The 20300-nt window shown below is 44.6% G+C and overlaps 2 protein-coding genes across 5 annotated transcripts; one reads left to right on the forward strand and one right to left on the reverse strand.

The window, feature by feature from the left end:
• The first annotated feature begins 174 nt into the window (after positions 1-174).
• Positions 175-17573, forward strand: LOC106749847. 4 transcript variants are annotated; one of them, XM_014629708.1, is made up of 9 exons: positions 175-517; positions 3057-3209; positions 4242-4373; positions 4547-4630; positions 5840-6067; positions 6943-7146; positions 7534-7728; positions 7842-9298; positions 10521-17573. In XM_014629708.1, exons 2-9 carry the CDS (start codon positions 3186-3188, stop codon positions 11254-11256), a joined length of 3060 nt encoding a protein of 1019 aa, XP_014485194.1. In that variant the 5' UTR covers positions 175-517; positions 3057-3185; the 3' UTR covers positions 11257-17573. The 4 variants fall into 4 exon arrangements, with proteins under 4 accessions (XP_014485194.1, XP_014485211.1, XP_014485203.1 ...); XM_014629725.1 differs by having other exon boundaries at positions 10539-17573; XM_014629717.1 differs by having other exon boundaries at positions 4245-4373.
• A 397-nt stretch (positions 17574-17970) lies between these two features.
• Positions 17971-20148, reverse strand: LOC106749800 (39S ribosomal protein L28, mitochondrial). Its single transcript, XM_014629648.1, has 6 exons — positions 20011-20148; positions 19268-19431; positions 18914-19172; positions 18660-18803; positions 18308-18492; positions 17971-18222 (listed from the first exon to the last, which is right to left on the reverse strand). The coding sequence occupies exons 1-6, from the start codon at positions 20035-20037 to the stop codon at positions 18165-18167; spliced, it is 837 nt and encodes a 278-aa protein (XP_014485134.1). The 5' UTR covers positions 20038-20148; the 3' UTR covers positions 17971-18164.
• Between the last annotated feature and the right edge of the window lie 152 nt (positions 20149-20300).

Here is a 20300-nt window from a genome sequence, read left to right on the forward strand (position 1 = left end):
CTCCCTTTCGAGGGTGGAAAAAGCGCGCTGCCGACTCGAGGGCGGTGCCGCCGAGGGGGTTAGAGTTGGCATACACAAGTAGGTAAACGAGCGCGCAGGACGCCGACGCGGCGGAACCCCCACCGACGGCGTCAGCGCCGAGCGTCGGCCACCCCGTCAGTTGGGGCACCGCCATACCGTCGAACGCTGCTGGCAGCTGTGATCGCGCGCGCGCGCGCGCGACACCTTCCCCGACGAGACACACACATACACATACAGAAAGAAAGAGAGAGAGAGAGAGAGAATGAATCCGCGGCTATGTGTCGTGGCGACGCGCTATGAAGCGTTGTCGCGGAGCCGTGCTCGTCCAGGACACACCGTCGCCCGATAGCTGCCACCCTCGACCACGCTGTCTCTCATCCGCTCTCATCCCGCAGGCTTCGTCCGTCCACCCGCACCGTTCAACCGGGAGAATCCTCTGCCCTGTCCGCCAGCCACCAGTGTTCGTCGTGCGCCGAAGGTGTCTCCCCAACTGACGGTAAAGCGCGATAATCGTATGATGGTGCGCTAGGGCGCTTGCATGATGACCGCGCGACACGCGTATTAACCTTCGCGCACACCTGTAATGAGCTCGCGCGGTATCGCCACAGCTGATCGCGCGTCCCCGACGTTTCGTCAATCCGTCACGAGACACGCGTTTTACGTCTTACGCTGCGGTGGCTACTTGTCGCGTTTATTTCCTTGAAATGCTTCTTTGGCACGTATAAAAGTATCTCGCAACCCTTCTTCATCTTTACGTCACGGGGACGTGTGCTTGTTTCGAAAAACGCGTCCGTGATAATCGATAGAAGGGAGCTTTCGAGGAGCGAAACCGCGGGACTGTTCGCTTTTGAAATTCGATTCCGACTCGAACGAAGCGAAAATCACGCAGACGTTTGATGATTTTAATGAGACGATTTTTTTTTCTCCATCCGCTGCAACGGTCAGGCGATCATCTGTGAGGATGCCTTCCGCGTTTTTATCATGTCGGTCTAACGTGCCGTGTGAACCGAGAATTTTTCGCGCGGAGGCACGGCGCTGGAGGCGCCCCGTGGTAGCCACTGGCTACTGGAATGCACTTTGCGCGTCGTTATATAGGGGTGGCTTTTTATAGAATGCCGCGCGCGTAATCGGCGCACAGGCATTAGGTGACAGCGGGATTAAGTTCGCACCGTCGCGTACGCGCCCACGCCGCGATCCTCGGATCCCTGGAAACGCGTGCACGTGCCTAAAACTACCGGCCGTTTCAGCTCGTTCGTCTCGGGGGCCTACGGTGTTTTCTCGCGCGGCCGCAAGAATTCGAATAAAAATATGCGAGAGACGTCGTAAACAAGGAAACAACGTCTCCGTTATTCGGTGGGAACAAATCATCCCCGTCGAGGTCCTCTGAAAAGGGGAAAAAAAAAGGAGAGAGAAAGTTAAGACGGCGCATGAAGACGCGAAGCGAAACACCTCGGGGGCCACAGCTCTTCTGACTTCGCTAAAAAATAGATGAAATATTCCGGGCCGGAAGCGCCGATAAATTCCGCCGATAAAAGTCGCGTTTGGCGTGCAAAAGGAGACATAAAGGCGCGGTGACACAAATCGCTTCCGAGCGGACGATTAGCATGTCAATACGCGCGGGGAAAAAGAATTTTGCTACCGCGGCGAAAGCGTCGTTGCCTAACATGGACGCTCGCATGGATGACAAGGAAATTCCATCAGCGTGACGAATTATGCGGCGTTACTTTTTATTTGGGAACAAAGCAGAACGGAGTTTCGCTATGAGCGAATTTGGTCCTCGATATGCGATAATCTCTTCGGCGAAAGAAAAATAATCTCTATTCCTGGCGATACACTCGCCACATTGTAGCGAAACCACTGCTGCTGACATCTATTTGTAATTAATAACGCTGTGTATAAATACTGTACAGGCGAGACTATAAATAGTGATCAGCTCAGGTTGGGATGGGATTGGGTTAGGTTCGGTTCGTTAAAGTTGGGTTTTCTTCGGGGCGGGGATGCAGAGGGGAGTTAAGCCTCTCCGCCACCCGCACGTATTCCTATTCTTGCACGCACGTGACCGACTGATATAATACTTCAATAACACAAATATAACACCCAAGTTTCTCGCATGGCGATAATGAAACAACCCTCCCGCAGAATTCCCATGTGAGACGTTTAAGGGGAACAATTGTTCGAATAAGCATAATTTGTCAAGTACTTTTTGATAAACACTGAACACGACCGCCAGAAGTAAGTTTCGGAAGAAACTTACTCATTAGTAAACTTACCCTTGTTATTCGCCGGATTCATTGAAACCCAGCACACTTGTAGAGCAGTCGAAGATAATAGACGTGTATTTTTTTTTATATCGGCAATGGTGCAATTTTAAAGGTAAAAGGTACCTCTTGTATTTATAAGCACGAGCAATTAACTCGTTGCGTTTAAGCTCACGTCATCGGAGCTATTTTTGAGTTTTGGAGATGACAGAAGGTTTCCATGTCGCTGAAAGCAAATCCGATATAAAACTTATAGAATTCAAAATAGTAGATTCAATATCGACGACCTGGCGAACCAAAACAGTGTTATTTCGCTCTTTGCTGAACACAGGAATAACCACTAAGGGGCTATTTCGAGAAAGCAGTTTTCATTCTTCAAACTGCACCATTGCCGATATAAAAAAATATGTATCTATTATTTTTGATTACTCTACAAGTATACTGAGTTTCAATCAATTCGACGAGTAACACAAAAGTAATTTGCTAATCAACGACACGGCCTTGACAACATACGTCAACGTCAATGTGATTAGACCCAACTGCGTACGTCGAAATAATTGCCGAATTTTCCTGCTGTCCTTGTGAATACGCATCAATAACGACGATTTCGCCGTGACGGTAAAATCCTCAGTAGAGTCGTTCCTCCGATGAGTTCGCCCATTAAACACACTGGCGCAATATCGCGATACCGCGCGAGCATTATGAAGTTGAGGTCATTCGAACGTCAAATAAACATTTTCGACAACAGGGTCAATGTGGTGGTTGTTGTTACCGCAGGGTCGCTGGAGAGAGAAGGAAAGCTCGCAATTTAGCGGGAAATAAACGAAGCGGGGGAAAGACGCTGAAGTAACGCAGTTTCATTCCCGACGGCAGATAATCATTCAAGATTGGCTCGGCCGCACGACCATGATGAATCGGGAAAACGAGGAAGTACGTGGGTAAAATATCGCGAGAGCATCCGTTCATCCGTTCTAACTGTCCACCTAAGAGCCATATTCTAGACGCGCAATGCACACAAACGCTAAAAATAAAATAAAATAATAATAATAACAGTAATACTATATTGAACGCTGAAGCCGTATAAACAAAAATTAAAGTACCCGGAAAAATACGATATATACAATGGATAGAAGCGAGGGAAAGGCGAAGCAACACCTGTGCAACTGATTTTTCACGTCTCTTTAATTCTCTCAAGCCGTGTAACAATGTTGCACATGTCGTTCGTATAGGAAAAACGGAACTTGTAATCGGAAACTGCTACGTTTTAAACGTGCCGAACATGCGTTCAGAATAAGGGCTTAGGAACGACCGGTGTCGTTTATCGAGGTAAACCGATAGTTCATACGTTGTCTATATATATATATATATATATATAGACGAAAATCTATAGTATGTGACTATGTGTTTGACGTTCGATAATACGACTATATGGGTTCTACAAGCGTATCCAAAGCCCATGAAAATCGGTGAGAGAGAGAGAGAGAGACACCTTCCAACGAAAGTTCCCTCGTGTGAGCATTTTTTGTCCAGTTAGCGAGTTTATCACACAGCAAGCCTGCAAAGTTCTAAACCACCTTTTAATAACATCACATACACATAGATACGACACACACACACACACATAAACACACATACATACACGTACACACACATACGTAGATGTCACGATACGTGGTCTCGTTACGGGGAAACGAATCGCTACAGGGTGGCTACATGATGGCTGCTTTTATTAACCGACCGAACATGTCTTTGCGTTCGAGAACGTGAAGAGCCACTATTATTGACGCAGAGACGTGAGAGAACTTCGCCGAGGGAGATTTCCAGCAGATTTATTAGACATCGCGTTAGTTATTCGGTGGGCAATTAATTTTTCCATGAGCGCGAACGCTCGCTCTCACGTCAGCTCTTGCTCCCCTCCAAATGCCCGGCGACCTCGAGGCATTAATCTTTCACCGCCCTCAGCAGCGACCGATCGCCCAGACGCTGTGCGGCGCGCTGCAAAGGGAGCCGAATTGCAAATGCCTGCTGCTGTCGTTGCTGATATACATCTGCATCGCCGCGGTAACGTGGTGTAGGTGCACCAACGTCACCAAGGTACGTGTACAATCGCCGATCTCTCCGAGAGAGAGAGAGAGAAAGAGAAAAATTGCTCCTTTCCGTGCGCCTTTCTCTCGCTGACTCTTTTCCCCTTTCTCTCTCGCTCTCTCGCTCTCTTTCTCTTTCGCAATCCCATAAATAAACTCTCGCCCCTATTTTTTACTACCTAGCTCATGGTCAACTACGCCAAGTTCCCCATCAGAAGCTCGAAGCACATAACGTCGCCCTGCGACGAGGGCTACATATACATTCCGGTAAGTACATCGAAGAAAAAGAGACGGAAACGCGGACGTCGTCCCCTTCTTTCGCTGTCATCGGCTGCTTTCCACGTAGTAACACAATCGGGTCAACACAAATTCTCGTTTATTCGCCGTATCAATCGAACACAGCATTCCCATAGAAGCCCATCTACACGACAGAGACACACATGGGAGAGGATGACACAGAGAGAAGGAAAAAGAAAGAGGAGGGAGAGAGAGAGAGAGAGAGAGAGAGACGATGTCGATGAGAGGAGCGAAGGGACAATAATCAGTGATGCATTCAGGTGTGCGTGAAAATGAACAAAGGGATCGATATGAAGTAACGGCCGCGTTTTATTTTGTAACATATATCGATCGATGTTGTAATTGTTACTAAATGGAAAACATTCATTTCTTCGCTTTCTTCACTTTCACACACTTGAACACGTGCCATTTGACTATTGTTCCTTCACTCTTCTCATCATTATCTCTTGTCTCTTCACCTTCTCTCTCTCTCTCTCTCTATCTCCTTCTTCATTATCTTCTCTCATATCTGTAAATGGAATTTGTGCCATCTGCTGTATTTGATTAATCGGACGGCTAAACTGGAAGTTGACTCGTGTCAATTTACGTTACCAGATATGAAGCACCTATTACTTCACACCGATATCTTCCTTTCTTCGTTTTCACGTGCGGAGTGTTGCATCAACACACAGGTCATTACAACGGGTTGCCTACTCGCTTTGCCGGCAGGCGCGCGCGCTTGGAAACATACACGCTCACGGAACGATTTCCACATACTTATCACGTTCTTTTTGTTGGAAAACACGAGTGCGAGCCGTTTTGTAAACTAATATACCATGCTGAGTACGCATATCTTCCAGCAAAGCGAGTAGTAGGCAACCCAATCTGTACATTGACGCAACGTCTCGCACGTTCGGATGCACGCTGACCATTCAGAGGTCAATATTCACAGTCGGATTTTCTATTTAAGACCGTCTTAAGTTCATTTCCAGATGCTGTATGGCTCGTTTCAGTATCCGAACTTAAGACTTAAATATAACATCTTAAATATAAGAGCCGGCTATGAATACCAGTCTTATTTCTCCTTTTGCTTCTTCTCACCGTCATTGACATCTTCCGTTTCTTCTTTCCTGCCCCCCCCCCCCTCTATCTCTTTCTCTCTTCCTCTCTGTCACCCTCTCTGGTGTCTCTGTCCTATAGGTGGCATTTATGGGAATGCTATATCTAGTTTATCTGGTGGAGTGCTACCATTCGCCCATCAGAATCGATTTGTTGCACGCCGAGAGTCAGGACAGCGTGTTGGCCAAACTGGCGCAGCTGAAGATGGCACGGCCGACTATATGGTGGAGGGCGGTTTCCTACCACTACGCACGCAGAAAACGGCAGATCACGCGTTACAGGAACGGGGATAATTACATCACCACGCAGGTGACACATCTCGCCGCTCCGGCGGTCTTCGCCGAGGACGCTCGCCACCTTCTTCATCCTTCCGCCGTTGAATGTAAAATCCGAGCAAGCGCGTTTTCCGCGAAGTTTCGGCGCGCGACACGACACACATGCGTGTACATGAGATTTTTGAGAGAGAGAACCGGATCAGAAGTTGACGCGGGTTGGGGCTTGGAAGTGAACCCCGATAGGTAAAAATCGTGGAAACATCGCGGGATACAGCATCACCGACGAGATATTTCGCAACGATATTCCGCTAAGATGATTCACCATATCGCTACTGTTTCGTCATAATATTTAGCTAGAAATCAATTATCGCAATTAGCGCGAAAAGTAATCAATATTTTATAAAAGGTCGATATTTCCACATGTATTTTCTTAAATATACTCACATAATCGCGGCATCCCGAATTTCCCACAAGATCTCGTCATATGTAGTAATTTCACAGATGTTTCCCTATCGGGGCAGATTTCCGCTCCGTCGAAGTCAAGGAGGAATCGGTTAGGCGGAAAGAAATTAGCGCGTCGATTGTGAATAGATTCTCGACACCTGAGAAGTTATCTTCTCGACGTTTGCGTGGCCCGAACGACTACGTTTCTTCCCTCGCACTTTCGTCGGGTCGTGATGCGCATATATTAAGCCGTTTTAAAAGACGTTATCCGTCGGATGTACGAAAGTCACGCTGTGAAATTCATCGACGCTCAAAGGCGTCCTTTACGGCTCGATAAGAATCGCGATACCATTGGACATTCCGTTTCTGTACGCTGCGGATACACACAGTCACGGTGACGTCACAGATGGCGGAAGGGTGAAGGACGCGCCGAACATATTTCCGCCTCACCCTCCCGCTCCGTAGGTCTACTACGAAAGAGTGAATACACATGTGGCCACTTCCTCCTATTACTACCATTACTGCGGCGTCAAGGACATCAGCAAGGACCTGGTGCTCGGGGCGAAGATACCGATCACGAAGATCATGCTCACCAAGGGCTTCGCCTTTTCAAACATGACTTCGGCCACGGAGTTCGAGGAGATTCGATCGAGATTTTTTGCCGAACAGGTACGGAGACACGTGAGGCGACTTCTTTGTCGTTCTTCCGCGCTCGGCGGAAGAAAAGCGGCTCTGCAAGCTTGTTGTTGCGACTTCAGTTGTTGTGAAGCGACTTCAGTCATTTCGAAACCCTTCGACTTCGCATTTGTGTATATTCGCATTGACGCATGGGGAGGAAAGATTAAATTAACGTGACGGTGAACGAGCCAAACGCGTTCTCGTTGAGGGAAACTGTATCTTCCGGTTCTTAAAAATAATACCGGATTTGGTTCACAAAAATCGATAATTCTGTTTCCCTCGGCCAAGACGCGATTTGGTTCGTTCATCGTCACCAATTAACTCGACGAACCTTTAACCTCCCCGTGCGTATACCTAGATACAAAACGGCTCTTTCAGGAAATCAGGGATGACTACCTGGAGATGCGAGAAGGTCTCGACATCGGAAACAATGTCAATTCCACAATGCTGGTCGCCGTTCTCGGTAACCCTTGGTTCACGAACCGCTATGTCTACTGGTGCTTGAGTGCCTTGCTGCTCAGCTGGCCGTTGAGAGTGATCATAGAGTACAAGACGCAATATGCCGACTATCAGGTAAACATCAACAACCCTTTCCGACCGTCGATACTTCTCGGTCCGAGTGTGTGCGCGTATGTTCGCGCGAATTGGTGCAAAAGCCGAGCAAAGCATTCCTCTCTCCCCGCCAGATCACCAAGCTCTTCGGCGTGAACTACGACACACCGACGTCCGGCGAGCCCATCCACGCGTCCATGAGCCAGCTCAGCCAGCCAGGCTCCTACATGCTGGCGCCCAGTTACAGCGAGGCGTTGCTGATGGACCCGGCGCCCAGCAACGAGGTCGAGCGCGACCATGAGAACTGGCAAAGTTCTCAGACTCAGGCGGACGTGGAGACGGACATGGTGCCGAGCTATTCCGAGGCGCTTCTCTACGAGCGGGCCGAGCAGCTGAGCCACCAGAACGTGAACGTCGTGAGCGTCGTGAACGCCGCCGGGAACTCGGCCGACGCGACCACCTCCTGCAACATGGAGGACCCGGCCGAGCCGATCCTGACGACCCCGTGCGAGTACCACTGCCCTTGTCCGTGTCACAGCAACACCAACAGCTACGAGATCCGGGTGGACGAGCGCAGTTACATCGAGATCACGTCGAGCAGCGAGCACCTACCCGTCAGCCCACCACCGACGCACCGGGTGGTGAACGACGACGACGACACCTTCGAGAGCCGGATAGCGACGTTGAGGACCACGGCCGACGGTCGCCTGCATCCCTCCGCGAACCGGGCGCCCCGCTCGATGGACAACCTGCAGAGCGGAGCGTCGCCGAGCAAGTGCGGCAGTTGCGGCAGGATGTCCATCAGCACGCAGACCATCAACTCGGACGACCATGCGCGCGCCAAGTCCGGCAGAAGCTCGCGGACCTCGTCGGTCGACTTCGTCACCGGCGTGACGCCCAAGAGGGACAAGCAGACCATACCCTGCAACATCTCCGAGCCGAACCTGCGATCCCGCTCGGAACCGGCGAACGCATACTTGAAGGAGAACGTGAAGAGCCTGGAGAACATCCTGGAGAACGAGGAGGAGCCGATGAGGAGCGGCAAAGCCGGCTGCGCCAGTGCGGAGGCGAATTTGCCGAGCGAAAGGCCGTACTTCGGCGGGCATCAGAGGTGGACCCCCGTGCCCAGGCCACCCTCGCTCTCCCACTCCCGTTCTTTGTCCCTCGACGAGGAGAGCGTATCCAGCAGAGCGTACATGAGCAACAAGGGCGCCATCCCGAGGACCGAGGCCGCGCGCAGCAGGATCACCGTGAACCCGATATCGAACGAGGCCTGTTGGAAGCTGCCCAACTCGAAGACGTACTTCTGCCTCAAGTCGATTCTCAAGCAGAACAGGCGGCGGTACACCCTGGTGACGGCGGACGAGTACCAGAACCTCGCGGATCAGACCGCCGACAGAGGCCTGGAGGGCGTCGACGCCTTCGGCAGAGGCAAGAAGGACGACGTCTGGGCCGACAGGTTCGCCGATCGGTCGCGCATGAGGGAGAACTTCGCGAACCCCAGGAGGAGGATGCCGTCGTTCGAAGAGTTTATGGTGGTTGGTGGGGACAGGCCGTACCCGGCCGGCGATCAAAACAGGGAAGGCACCAGGTAAGTTACCTGTTGTTTCCGTGCTAAATTCTTTCGGTAATTACACCGCACGACTTTCCTTCCCCTTCCGAGCGACTAGGCTACTTGAAGCTCGACGTTAAACGTCTGTGTCTTGCCATTTCTCATTTGTGTATCGCCATGCTGTGTGTAATTACTGTGAACGTAAAATGTATGCGTCGGCTTTACTGCTATTATTAGTTCAATAATCGCTGTTTCTTGCTTTTATTCGGTCCGGATGAGAGAGAATGGAAAAGAGGAGCGGAGAGTTAATAAAACAATGCAGAAGAATAAAACGAATTTGAAAGCTAATGAAGTTCAATTGAAAGAGATTGAAAGATATCAAAGGGAGCTGTGAGAAAAGAAAGGAAAATGAGAGGAAATGATGGGGCAAAAGAGAATGCAAATTAACAACAGTGAATGAGGAGAAATAAGTAAGAACAAAACAAAATAATAGGGAATGAGAAAGATTAGTTTTGAATGAGAGAAAATTAAGGAGGGACGAAACAGAGCGATAATTAAAACAGAACGGAAATCAGGAGAGAGAATATTAAAAGATAAGAAAAAAAAAGGAAAAAAAACTAAGAAAAAAAAAACGGGAAAGATTATTGGAAAATAAGAGAGAAGATGGGGCTAATGAAGGAAACGAATGAAGTGAATGTGAGTTAATGAGGAAAAGTGAGCAAATATGAGGAAAGATGAAAGAAGAGAGAATGTGGGTTTTGTTTTATCGCGATGTAACTATTCAGCTTGCCCCTTTGTTTTCGCTATGACAGTTAACGTTTGCTCCGCGTCTCGAAGTTAAGGCAACACGCATCGCCGTTTGCAAGCGCGCCGGGAGCTGTCATGTAACATTCGCGCGTGACTGACACCCTTGTCTCGTCGAGTCGTTGAATACCATCGATTACCTTAACTTCGGCACGCACACACTCCAAAACCGAACAATTTCCTAACTCTTTGAGTGCTGCTGTACGGCGCGTACGGTGTGCTTCGCTGTTTCGCTATGAACTACCGGCTCTTATCTGCACGTTCGCTCTTTCAGCTTGTCAGCCTCAGTTGTAAGCTTTATATCGCGCTGTGAGTATAGAAACGCTTACGCATCTCTGTTCTGCCCGTCATCGCCGGTCACGGGAACGAGTCGCGTTCCCCGCCGCATAGAAGGCTTTTCAGCCGCGCGGCTCCGCGGCACTCAAAGGGTTAAAGTCGATCGATGTGATCTTTATAGAACGCTCATCTTCGCCAGTCCTCTGCAAAAGATCCCGAGCAGCGACCCGTTCGGCGGCAAGGACCTCGTGCCGGGCAGGAGCTCGATGGAGCGCAACCTCAGGGAGAACCCGACGCCGGTTCTCGCGCGTCTCGCACGGTCGACGGCCGATCGGGAAGCTAAGCGACGTGTTCCCGACTACAACCGGCATCGTCGCGTGTACAACGTCCAGCAAGAGCGCCCGGTGATGCATCCGTTCCTCCATTCGCACGCTCAACACCAGCATCAGCATCAGCACCAGCATCCACTACTTCAGCACAGATTGCCGTCGGTGGACCACGGGGATCGCATGGACGACTTCCAGACCAACGAGACGCCGTATCGAAGCAACGTCTCCCTTCCACCCCACAACAGCCTGTTCTCCGAGCACGCCGGCAGGAGGTCGATGATAAGGACCTCGAGCGAGCAGTACGACAGGTCGACCGGTGACCGTCGCCCGATTGATCTACGCTCGCTGAACAGGAGGCACCAGTGCGCCGGCCTGACCAGATCGTTCACGGAACGGCGCCCGAAAGTCGCGCGTCTCGACAGGAACTTCCGTAGAAGCTTCAACGGCAGGGTGGAGGATTACAGGACGGAGGATTATAGAACGGAGAATTACAGGACGGAGGATTACAGAACGGAGGATTACAGGACGGAGGATTACAGAATGGAGAACACCAAACGAAGGAATTTCAGCATGGAGACGTCGTTGTAACAAGCATAACCGAGCGGTCTATCAGGATGGACTGTGTGGTTCTCGGTTGTAAGCGAGTAATTCCTTCGCTACGCAAGGTGTCTCTAAATCGGCCCGTCAACTCGTTCTCCTAGAGGAAGACCGGGACCGTTCCCCGACGTAGTTCTAATTACAAATAGTATAATTACGAATAGCCGCGCGTCCGGCATTGTAAGTCGAGGACGCCGAATTGCTCTTTTACTTCGAAAATCAGTCGGCAATTCATATTTTTCAGCTCCGTATCGTCGCATCTGTGCTCGTTAATATTTTCAAAGCAAGTCGAGCTCGTTCGCCCGCGAAAATGTAAGTCGTCTGTCTTATATAATTTATTATAACTGACTGCGTTCAGAAAGTATAACGGATGAGTTCACTGTACTAGTGTTCTTGAAACTATCTGTGGAACTATTCTCTGAAAAACAAAAATTTGACTTCGAGTTAATTAAAATTATGTCTTCATCAATAAATACAGTGAACTTTATGAAATAATGGAAATTGGTGATAATAATTATTTATATAATTATTTATTAATTACTTATGTAATGAAAAAGGTAAATTTCTCCGTTTTTCTATCAAGTTTAAAATAAAATCGATTTCTTCATTATTCAGTTTCCTCCTGTAATTAGTTTTATTTATTAATAAGATTTTATCAACGGAAATCGAATATATTAATATACTTACATAATTACCTATTTTTAACTTTAATAAAATTCACAACTTTACTTTGAGATTAAAGTGTGAGACAGCAGCCATGACAGCTCGTTTGACATTTATTTACATGCTCGACTTGCTCGACGACTCATAATCACGTTCTCCATCTGCTAGCTCGCATCTCAGATTTATGCCGATTTGCAATGCCGAACGCAGCTGATATCGTTTCGCGAGTCACTAATTCCTTCGGACGAGATCCGTTTGAGATTGAGACCAAGAGGAAAAGCCAGAAATCTTGACGAGAATCGCGTTCTTCCAAGTTTCTTTCTCTTCCAAGTCGCGAGCGACGCATTGATTATTTCACTTCTCTCGTAAACTTAGATCTTAAAACTGTACATTGAAAATTCACGTAAACAGCGAAATAATTTAGATCGCCTGAAAGACATCTTTAGCGATAGCAATGGAGGAATTTAATTCCCCGCGGAGGGGAATCTCGTTACACGGAGTTGATGATTTAGAATCACCTTGAGGTAACTCGCCAAGAAGGAGGAACTTTCTAAGTAAATGATCGGTTAAACCGGCGCGATTCGCTCTTAAACACGGTTGTATCCCCATCGTCGTGCAAGTTTTCCTCCTCTATCTATATTATAGATGGGACTCTTAGAGATCTAGTTAGGTCACAGAGAGCGAGAGAGTCGTTGACCGGGTTCGGTTTAGACCGAGCCGTCGACTCAGCCTTAAAAGAAAAAGTTGTTACTCCTTTGTTCCACGCTACTTGTAAATATATCCGTCCTACTACTTTTCGAATAACCAGAATACGCAAACGGGTCGTGCGATTTCAAAGGACACTCCAACCAGCGAGCTATTGCTCGTAACTCGTCCTCGCTTCGAGACGACGGCGCCCTCGAAAGAGAGAGGCCGTACAATGTTTGGGCTTCGGACTTCCGGCTGGGCTGATGAAGCTCTTGCGAAACAGAGCCCGCGTTCACGCGCCATGTTTACCATTAAATACGGTCCGTCTAGAATATTTCGTTGTTAAACTATTGATTAAACGATCTTGTACGGTAATTGCGGCGTCGAGAAGCTCAACTAGGAAGTTTGAGAAAAATCGCGCGATCGGAGTAGTTCAAAGTCTCGAAAAGTTCGAGAAACGTCGAAACGTACCCAACTAAACACCGACTGACAGTGACATTACAACAATATAAGTGCAATATAGCAAGGTTGTACCGTAGATTTTAAGATCACGATCTGCTGATTGGCTGATTTACGTATTGCCTGCGTGATATCAACATAGACTTTCCTCACGTAGACAATGTGTAAACTATGTAAAATATTACAAATTGCACAGTGCTCAGTGCAAAGAGAATGACTAAATTATTAATTTAAATTAGTTTAAACTATAAAATAATTTCACGTATTCCGATTTTGATGTTGATTCTTACGCCCTGCAACATAGCACATGTACTGCAAATATAATGACGTATTAACGACGTATTAAGGGCGCCAGTGACGCCGTTGAAACATCATCACGTTTGCTGTCTGTGTGTGTTGTACGTAGCGACTACATCGTTGAGTAAATGACATAACATTGATATAACTTTACTGTCAGTCGGATGTTTACCGGGCCAATACGATCGGCAAAAGACCGATCGCGTTATCGCGGCTCATCGTGACGGAGATACGATCGTATTTTACGCTAAATGTGTTCCGTGAGAGAGCACGGAACGGAGTGTACAAAAGTAGAAGAAGAAGCTTCGCATCGCTGAATAGAGCGCTTAGCTGAGCGCTAAGCGGACGCGCCTCGGGGGTGGCTCCAAGTACAATTAATTTTTTTCCCGGAATGACGTGCCTCGCTAATTTAGCCAAGCCAATTTTCGAAAGTTACTCGCGCGCGAGATTTACTATTATTAATTAAAGCGTATGCGCTGTTACAAAACATCGAGTCAATTAACATGCGCAAGCTAACCGCGTGTGTGTGTTGTTGTTGTGGCCAAAGAAGAGAATAAGAAGGGGAAGAAAAGAGAGGGACAAAAATTAAACGTTAGATTAGATCGTAGACATTGAAATTGAGCGCTTTGCGTTGTCGTCGCGCGAGTGTTCAACGAGCTCGAACACGCCAACGCGTTTAGGTCTAATGCGAGTGTCTCGTCGGTGCCATAACCGACTGAATCAGGCCGATTTGTCCGTTTTTTAAGTACTCTGTGGAATAATTATCTGGAAAAAAACGAGAACTCCATATTGCGTATCGTTAAATACACACACATATACACGCACATTTACAGGCTCCGATTTGATTACTACACCGACGTTAACCGTTACCGTCATGAATTTTTTTCTCGAGTCTCGATTCATTTTACGTTCACATTCGCCTTACATTCGCACAAGTGAGCTGAGAATTGACCACCTTACCGGTCCCGTTCGCGTCGGAGGCCGGTCTCCTCTCAGGTCTTCGTCGTTACACGGAGAAAAGATATTGCAGTAAGAATCACCAGAAAATTTCGCAATGCTGGACCATACCGGAACTACATCTGAAATTATTATGCGTGCTGTAATCTTTAGTGACGTGTAAAGATTACAACACACGTCATAATTCCGGTATGGTCCGGCGTTAGAAAATTTCGTGTGGTGATTTTTACCGCAATACCTTCCCCGTGTACTCTTGTATTTAAACGTAAACGACGAAATTGAACGGGCGTTCCACTTGTTACTAATTGTTACAAAAATCACACGATATACCTATACATATATATTATATACATATATATATATATATATATATATATACACATATATATAAATATACGTGTAAGTCTGCGTGCACGCATACGCGCTACGCACACGCCTGCGGTAAGCGGAAGAGACGATGGGATCCGCAAGAATGCGTTCTTTGGACCGACGAAGTGCAGAGGGAATAACGGACGAGAGATTAAAAGACTACAAGTCTGCAAATCAAGTCCAGGACCAAATTTACGCGAAGACTTAGTCGTAAGTGAGTCGACGTAACGAGAACCACGTGGAACGGATTCTTGCTGTCGAGCTGAGCTCGTCGAGCCTTTCGTCTCGTCCGTCTCATTTCGGAACTTTTTCACCGCATAGATGTGCACAAAGTGGTGTGGGTATATACTCGTCAAGCGATACTGAGTTGCGCAACTTCTTACGGTAGGGTAAAGCGAGGTAACTTGACGTTAATCGATAATTCAATAATAATATACACTGCACGCATTGATTGTCAGAGAGCGCGCGTTTACCGCGCAGCACCTTCCGCAGGTAAAGAAACGTCGTCGGGTATCGTTGAGTTTGTTAATAGACGTTCGTTAGCGATCTTACAGCCTCGGTACGTGCGGTTTTCGCTCACGCACACATCACCGGCGTATGCCTTCGTCGTGTTTATACTTTAGATTCGTAATTCTAAGGCTAAGTGACGCGAGTAAGAAATGACGCTCGAACGAGATTAGAAAAAAATAAAGAAAAATCGTAAATTACAATGCGCACACGCACAGATCGGCATGGCAGCCTCGACGTCTATTAGCCCGGATTAGTAACAGGGCTGAGAAAAAAAAATATCGAGGAGATAAAAAATATTTATTCGGTTGAGTACTAATAAAACGTTTATTTAAATTTACATTCCTTAGTTTTAAAAGAACACAAACAATTGCTTTCACAAAAAACTACGCTTCCAAGAAAATGTATATATTCTTATTTGAAAAAAAAATGTTTCAGTTGAAAACTGAATGTATATTGATATAAGTAAATATGAAAATTAGTATCCACCGAATATATGCTTTTTATTTGTCCGATTTTCTTCCAAGTACGGTGAACGTCGTCGAACAGCAGTAACGTTATATCAGCGTTGTAATTTCTCCCCATTCAACGATGTGACTTGTTACGTACAACATGCGTTATGTTGCACTCACACTGCTGCAGTGAGAAATTATAACATTGATATAACATTACTCGCTCTTTAGTGGGTAGGATTTTTCAGTCGCTCGCATCGTGCCAACATATTCCTGCATCATAACTATTGATTATTTAACCAAACGGCGAAGATCTAGCGGATATTACTTCTTTCGGGTTTTTTTCTTTTTTTTAGATCTCGTAACTAGAAATTACAATTACGATACAACGCGAGTGATTGAAAAATTGGAATTAATGTTGCGCCACGGGACGTAACGACTGTTACCATACTGGTCTGTGCATATTTCGCGCGGATCTACGGTCGATTCGAGTGCTCGATGAAATTTGCCGCAATGTGGCGGGCAAAAAAAGATATAAAAATGAAAAAGAGCATGTTGCTATAGCTTTCTTACCGAGGATGTTTGTACAACGAAGCCGTATTTTTTTAGCGAAGTGTAATACATATTTTACATAAGTGGAGTTCGATCCACGCGTTCCGCGGGGAAGCATGTATGCTTGTTGAATAGGCTGTTATGTACAACAAAGTACGCTACGCTACGAGCCAAATAACGAGCCAACAGTAAATCCGTCGTTCAATCACGCCAACGTTTACTTTTTAATCTCTTGCGGACAATCTACGACGTCACTATTAGAACGCGCACAATGGGATCGATTTTGCTCTCTCTCTCTCTCTCTCTCTCTCTCTCTATTTAAATAAACTAACAATACCGAACTTATGCCGTCTCAGAAAAAGTGCTCTTCTAATTAAACGTCGTTATAGGTCGAAGCTAAAACGCAGAGAAAAAAAGTCGAGAGTACGATGAGAGCGGAATTACGCACGCATAACCCGTTAGTGTAGATCAACGGTAGTGGGATGTCATAGGATATGATTATTGTAATTATTAATTATCATTATTATATAATGTTACGAATAACAAAGCGCACGACATTGCTGTAAAAATACTATTGGTACGTGAAATAGATGTTATAAAGGAATGAAAGAAAAAACAGGAAAGGACAAGTTATGCGTCTTCTCATTAGTGGTCGCGCGAATGAAACGAAAAATACGTTACATCTTTGCTGCGTTATACTTTTCTCCGGAAGAAAAACATATAATATTATGCCTAATATGTAAGCAAACTTGTATAACGTCAAGTTAATATCAAAGCGAATATCACTGCAGAAGTCCACAGGTTTGTAGTAACAATTAAATTCGACGAAAGTGACAGCCCGATCGACAAGGGACGAGCGATTATCATAAACTGGAGGGAACGCGAGAGCATATCAGGTGAATCAAGTCTAAGAACTCTGATAACACTCGAAAGTACTGTTATATTAAAAATTTAACGTTATTTCAGTGACAGATGCACAGAGCTTACGCCGCTCCGTTTGCCACCAGCGAGAAAGATCGCTAATGTTGACGTCAGCAAGTGGATTTCGGATCCTGCGGGAACGAACCGGCGAGGAAGTACGTTCCTGAGTGGCTTTTACCTGTCATTTGATTGTTCCGTGCTTTCATTTAGCTTAAATTAGCAGCGACCGCGAGATTGGTATTGTTGTAAAAGAATTTGTTCTTTCCTTCCAAAAGGATGTGTGCAAATCGCGTGTTGCGAGTGAATTATAAGTATTTTGCAAGATCAGAGTTATCATATGTATATGAATATCATCCTTAACTACTCTGCAGGATACTCTATTCTTTACAATAATAATATAATAAAGTTAGTTATATATAATTATACATAGGTTTCTTATACATATTTTTTTCATAAAAAGTATATATTAATTTCGACTACGAGGGCAAATTAAATATAAACCTGAATTTATTTTTCATTATTTGTTGGATAAAAATAAAAATATAAAGAAAACAAATAATTTTTCTACATAGTTCCCTGCATTAATACATTTTTGCCATTTTCCGGTTTTTATGCCCCCAAGCTATAAGGACACCATAAAAAAAATTCCATTTATATTTGATGTGACGTTGCATTTCAGAGAATCACGTAAAACTGGTCCACGTGACCTCTTTCATAGTATTGGAAAATACTGAACCGACAATGGGTAAATATGTCGGAATAGCGGCCTTGGTATATATGTCGTTAAAAATAATGTAATGGTTGTCTCAAAAAAAAATCAAATCAAATCAAAACCGGAGAATTGGTTTTGTTAAATATATATATTTTATTGTCTCCATTACGTACGCATTAATATATTCCTTAGAAAATATCCTGTTGTCACATGTACATTGTGTCCACTAAACAATTACTACCGAAAATTTTAATGACGCCTGTGATTAATCAACCTGAATATTTTGCCAGACTTGATTTATATACTATAATAAGCAAAATTACTTAATCGCGCTTCGAACTTTTGGAGAAAGGATTTAACTTCGTTACCCAGGAAGGATCTCTGCAAAAGAGAATTTCATTTGTCACCCTTATCTCGTATATCTTGGACTGCACGTAAATAATATATGCGTATAATATCCACGTACGTTTCCGCTGGTGATACCACATCCACACCTTCAGCTTCTTTAATCTTATTCTCCTTGAGTTTGGCGATTAATTCTGATCTATATTGAATCTTCAGAGGTACAGTAGTCGTCGCCGTCAGCCGCAAATATTTTTTAATGGCTTCTTCGAGCGTTAATCCATACCATTCTATTTCTTCCTTCGTGTACTAAAAATATATTAACATAGCGGTGATGATTTTATGATAAATTCATATCCTAGGTATAATATACAAACATCTCAAATTTAATTCTGCACATTTAGTATATATAATTTTAATTAGCTCCTAATAATCTGGAGACATCACACGTGAAAGAGAAATAAAAATATTCTTACAGCTGACAGGTATTGCTGGTACTTTGAGTACACCTCCTCACGCTTCTCGGGATCGTCAGGATACAGGGTCTTATTTGCTAACGTTATGAGTATCTTGCGTTTTATTTTCAATGCAAGTTTAGATTGCAAGTCGCAGGCCGGTGTCTGTAAATAATAATAGTTTATTCGTGAACTAAAAGTAAAGAATCTCACGAAACGTGTTCTTCAAAGCAAGTTTTGCTACTTTATCAGCCAAATTAAAGATTTCAACGTACCTTTAATAAATAATGATCAAATCCATAGTTCTCATGAATTAATCTTACCAGTCTGAAGGTAATCACAACTCTCATATATTCGTTGAGAACTTCACTATAGACAACTGATCTCATTACGCTAGGCATCCAAAAGTGTGCAACCTTCCTCTTAAATTTTCCCTTTTTCTGAAAGCCTTGTATAATATTTTCACCTCCCCATATACCTGTGTGCACTTCCTTGCACTTTAATAAAGGTATCGGTATATTTTGTACAGGAAATCTGCCAGCAAGATTGTAATATGTATAACATATGTTTAACAAAGTTATTACAATAGAATTATCGAACAGGAACTGAATATAAATATTTAAACATACACTTCCTCTGTTTCATCCTTCCTTTCATATTTGCCTTTTTTCTCAATATAATGAACCGCAGATGGTGGTGTTTTCCATTCCTTCCAGAACTTCTTATACGCTTCTGGCAACTTAGCACCGATTCCTTTGTCCCACAGTTTCGGTTTTTTTAAATAATACAATTTCTACAAGAATTTTGATACACTTTATTTCTTTGCAAATAAGAAAATTTAACGAATCACGGGAAGTTTAACATTTTTTTATTCGGACGTCAGGCTATAATATATACTTTCAGTTTATTAATTCTAACATGTTTGTTGATAAGTTATAAGGTAGTAATACAATAGACATATTTTTTAACTTATTTTCTTCCTCGATTCCTATTGTTTCCTCTCTTTTTTATTCTTCTTATATTTATACCTTATTTTAATCTAGTTTCATCTTGTATTTATTATCTTACTCGAAATGATCTCAACGAACTTATTTCTTTATTATTACGCTAATAGATATAAATAGTAAGGTTATGTTCTCAAAAAGGGGAAGACTAAGATACTGAAGGAGTACAGTATATAAATATTTTATATATCAATTCTTGTATGTATATTCTATATAGAACAACAAAATGAAAATAATTTTAAATATTCCCATAATGACAATAATGTTAAACCAACCGTCAGATATCTCTATTCGACTCGAGGTTAGAATAAATGATTTTGGACTTCTTTCACAAATAACATACATTACAGAATAATTATTTATTTTACCTTCCCTATCTCAATATTCTTCTGCATATTGTTAGTCGGTTTTCAACAAGTTATGTCAGGATTAATTCCGAAAACAAATTTTGACCGAGTGCCACCTTCAAGGCTGGACAACAATCGACCGGACATACGATTCTCGTTTTATCAAAAAATCGATTATCTTCTTTATACTTTCAAAGTCGATTAATAGATATAATCGATAGTTCCTTAATTCGATGTTACCAGATGTTACTAAACACCAATTCGAGCAACTCGTGCGTGTTCTTCGAGAATATCGTAGAAAAGTCATCAGA

Source organism: Dinoponera quadriceps, unplaced genomic scaffold, assembly GCF_001313825.1.
Source record: "Dinoponera quadriceps isolate SergipeBrazil2010 unplaced genomic scaffold, ASM131382v1 scaffold37, whole genome shotgun sequence".
NCBI lineage: Eukaryota > Metazoa > Arthropoda > Insecta > Hymenoptera > Formicidae > Dinoponera > Dinoponera quadriceps.

Bases quoted from the DNA above. Each gene is read 5' to 3' on its own strand.
- LOC106749800 (XM_014629648.1), bottom strand. From the start codon at position 20,037: ATGCAGAAGAATATTGAGATAGGGAAG. The intron at 18,804-18,913 runs GTACGTTGAAAT...TATTATTTACAG, and splicing joins TTGATCATTATTTATTAAAG to ACACCGGCCTGCGACTTGCA. The intron at 18,493-18,659 runs GTAAGAATATTT...ATATATTTTTAG, and splicing joins ACCAGCAATACCTGTCAGCT to TACACGAAGGAAGAAATAGA.
- LOC106749847 (XM_014629708.1), top strand. From the start codon at position 3,186: ATGATGAATCGGGAAAACGAGGAA. The intron at 6,068-6,942 runs GTGACACATCTC...CCCGCTCCGTAG, and splicing joins ATAATTACATCACCACGCAG to GTCTACTACGAAAGAGTGAA. The intron at 9,299-10,520 runs GTAAGTTACCTG...TGATCTTTATAG, and splicing joins CAAAACAGGGAAGGCACCAG to AACGCTCATCTTCGCCAGTC.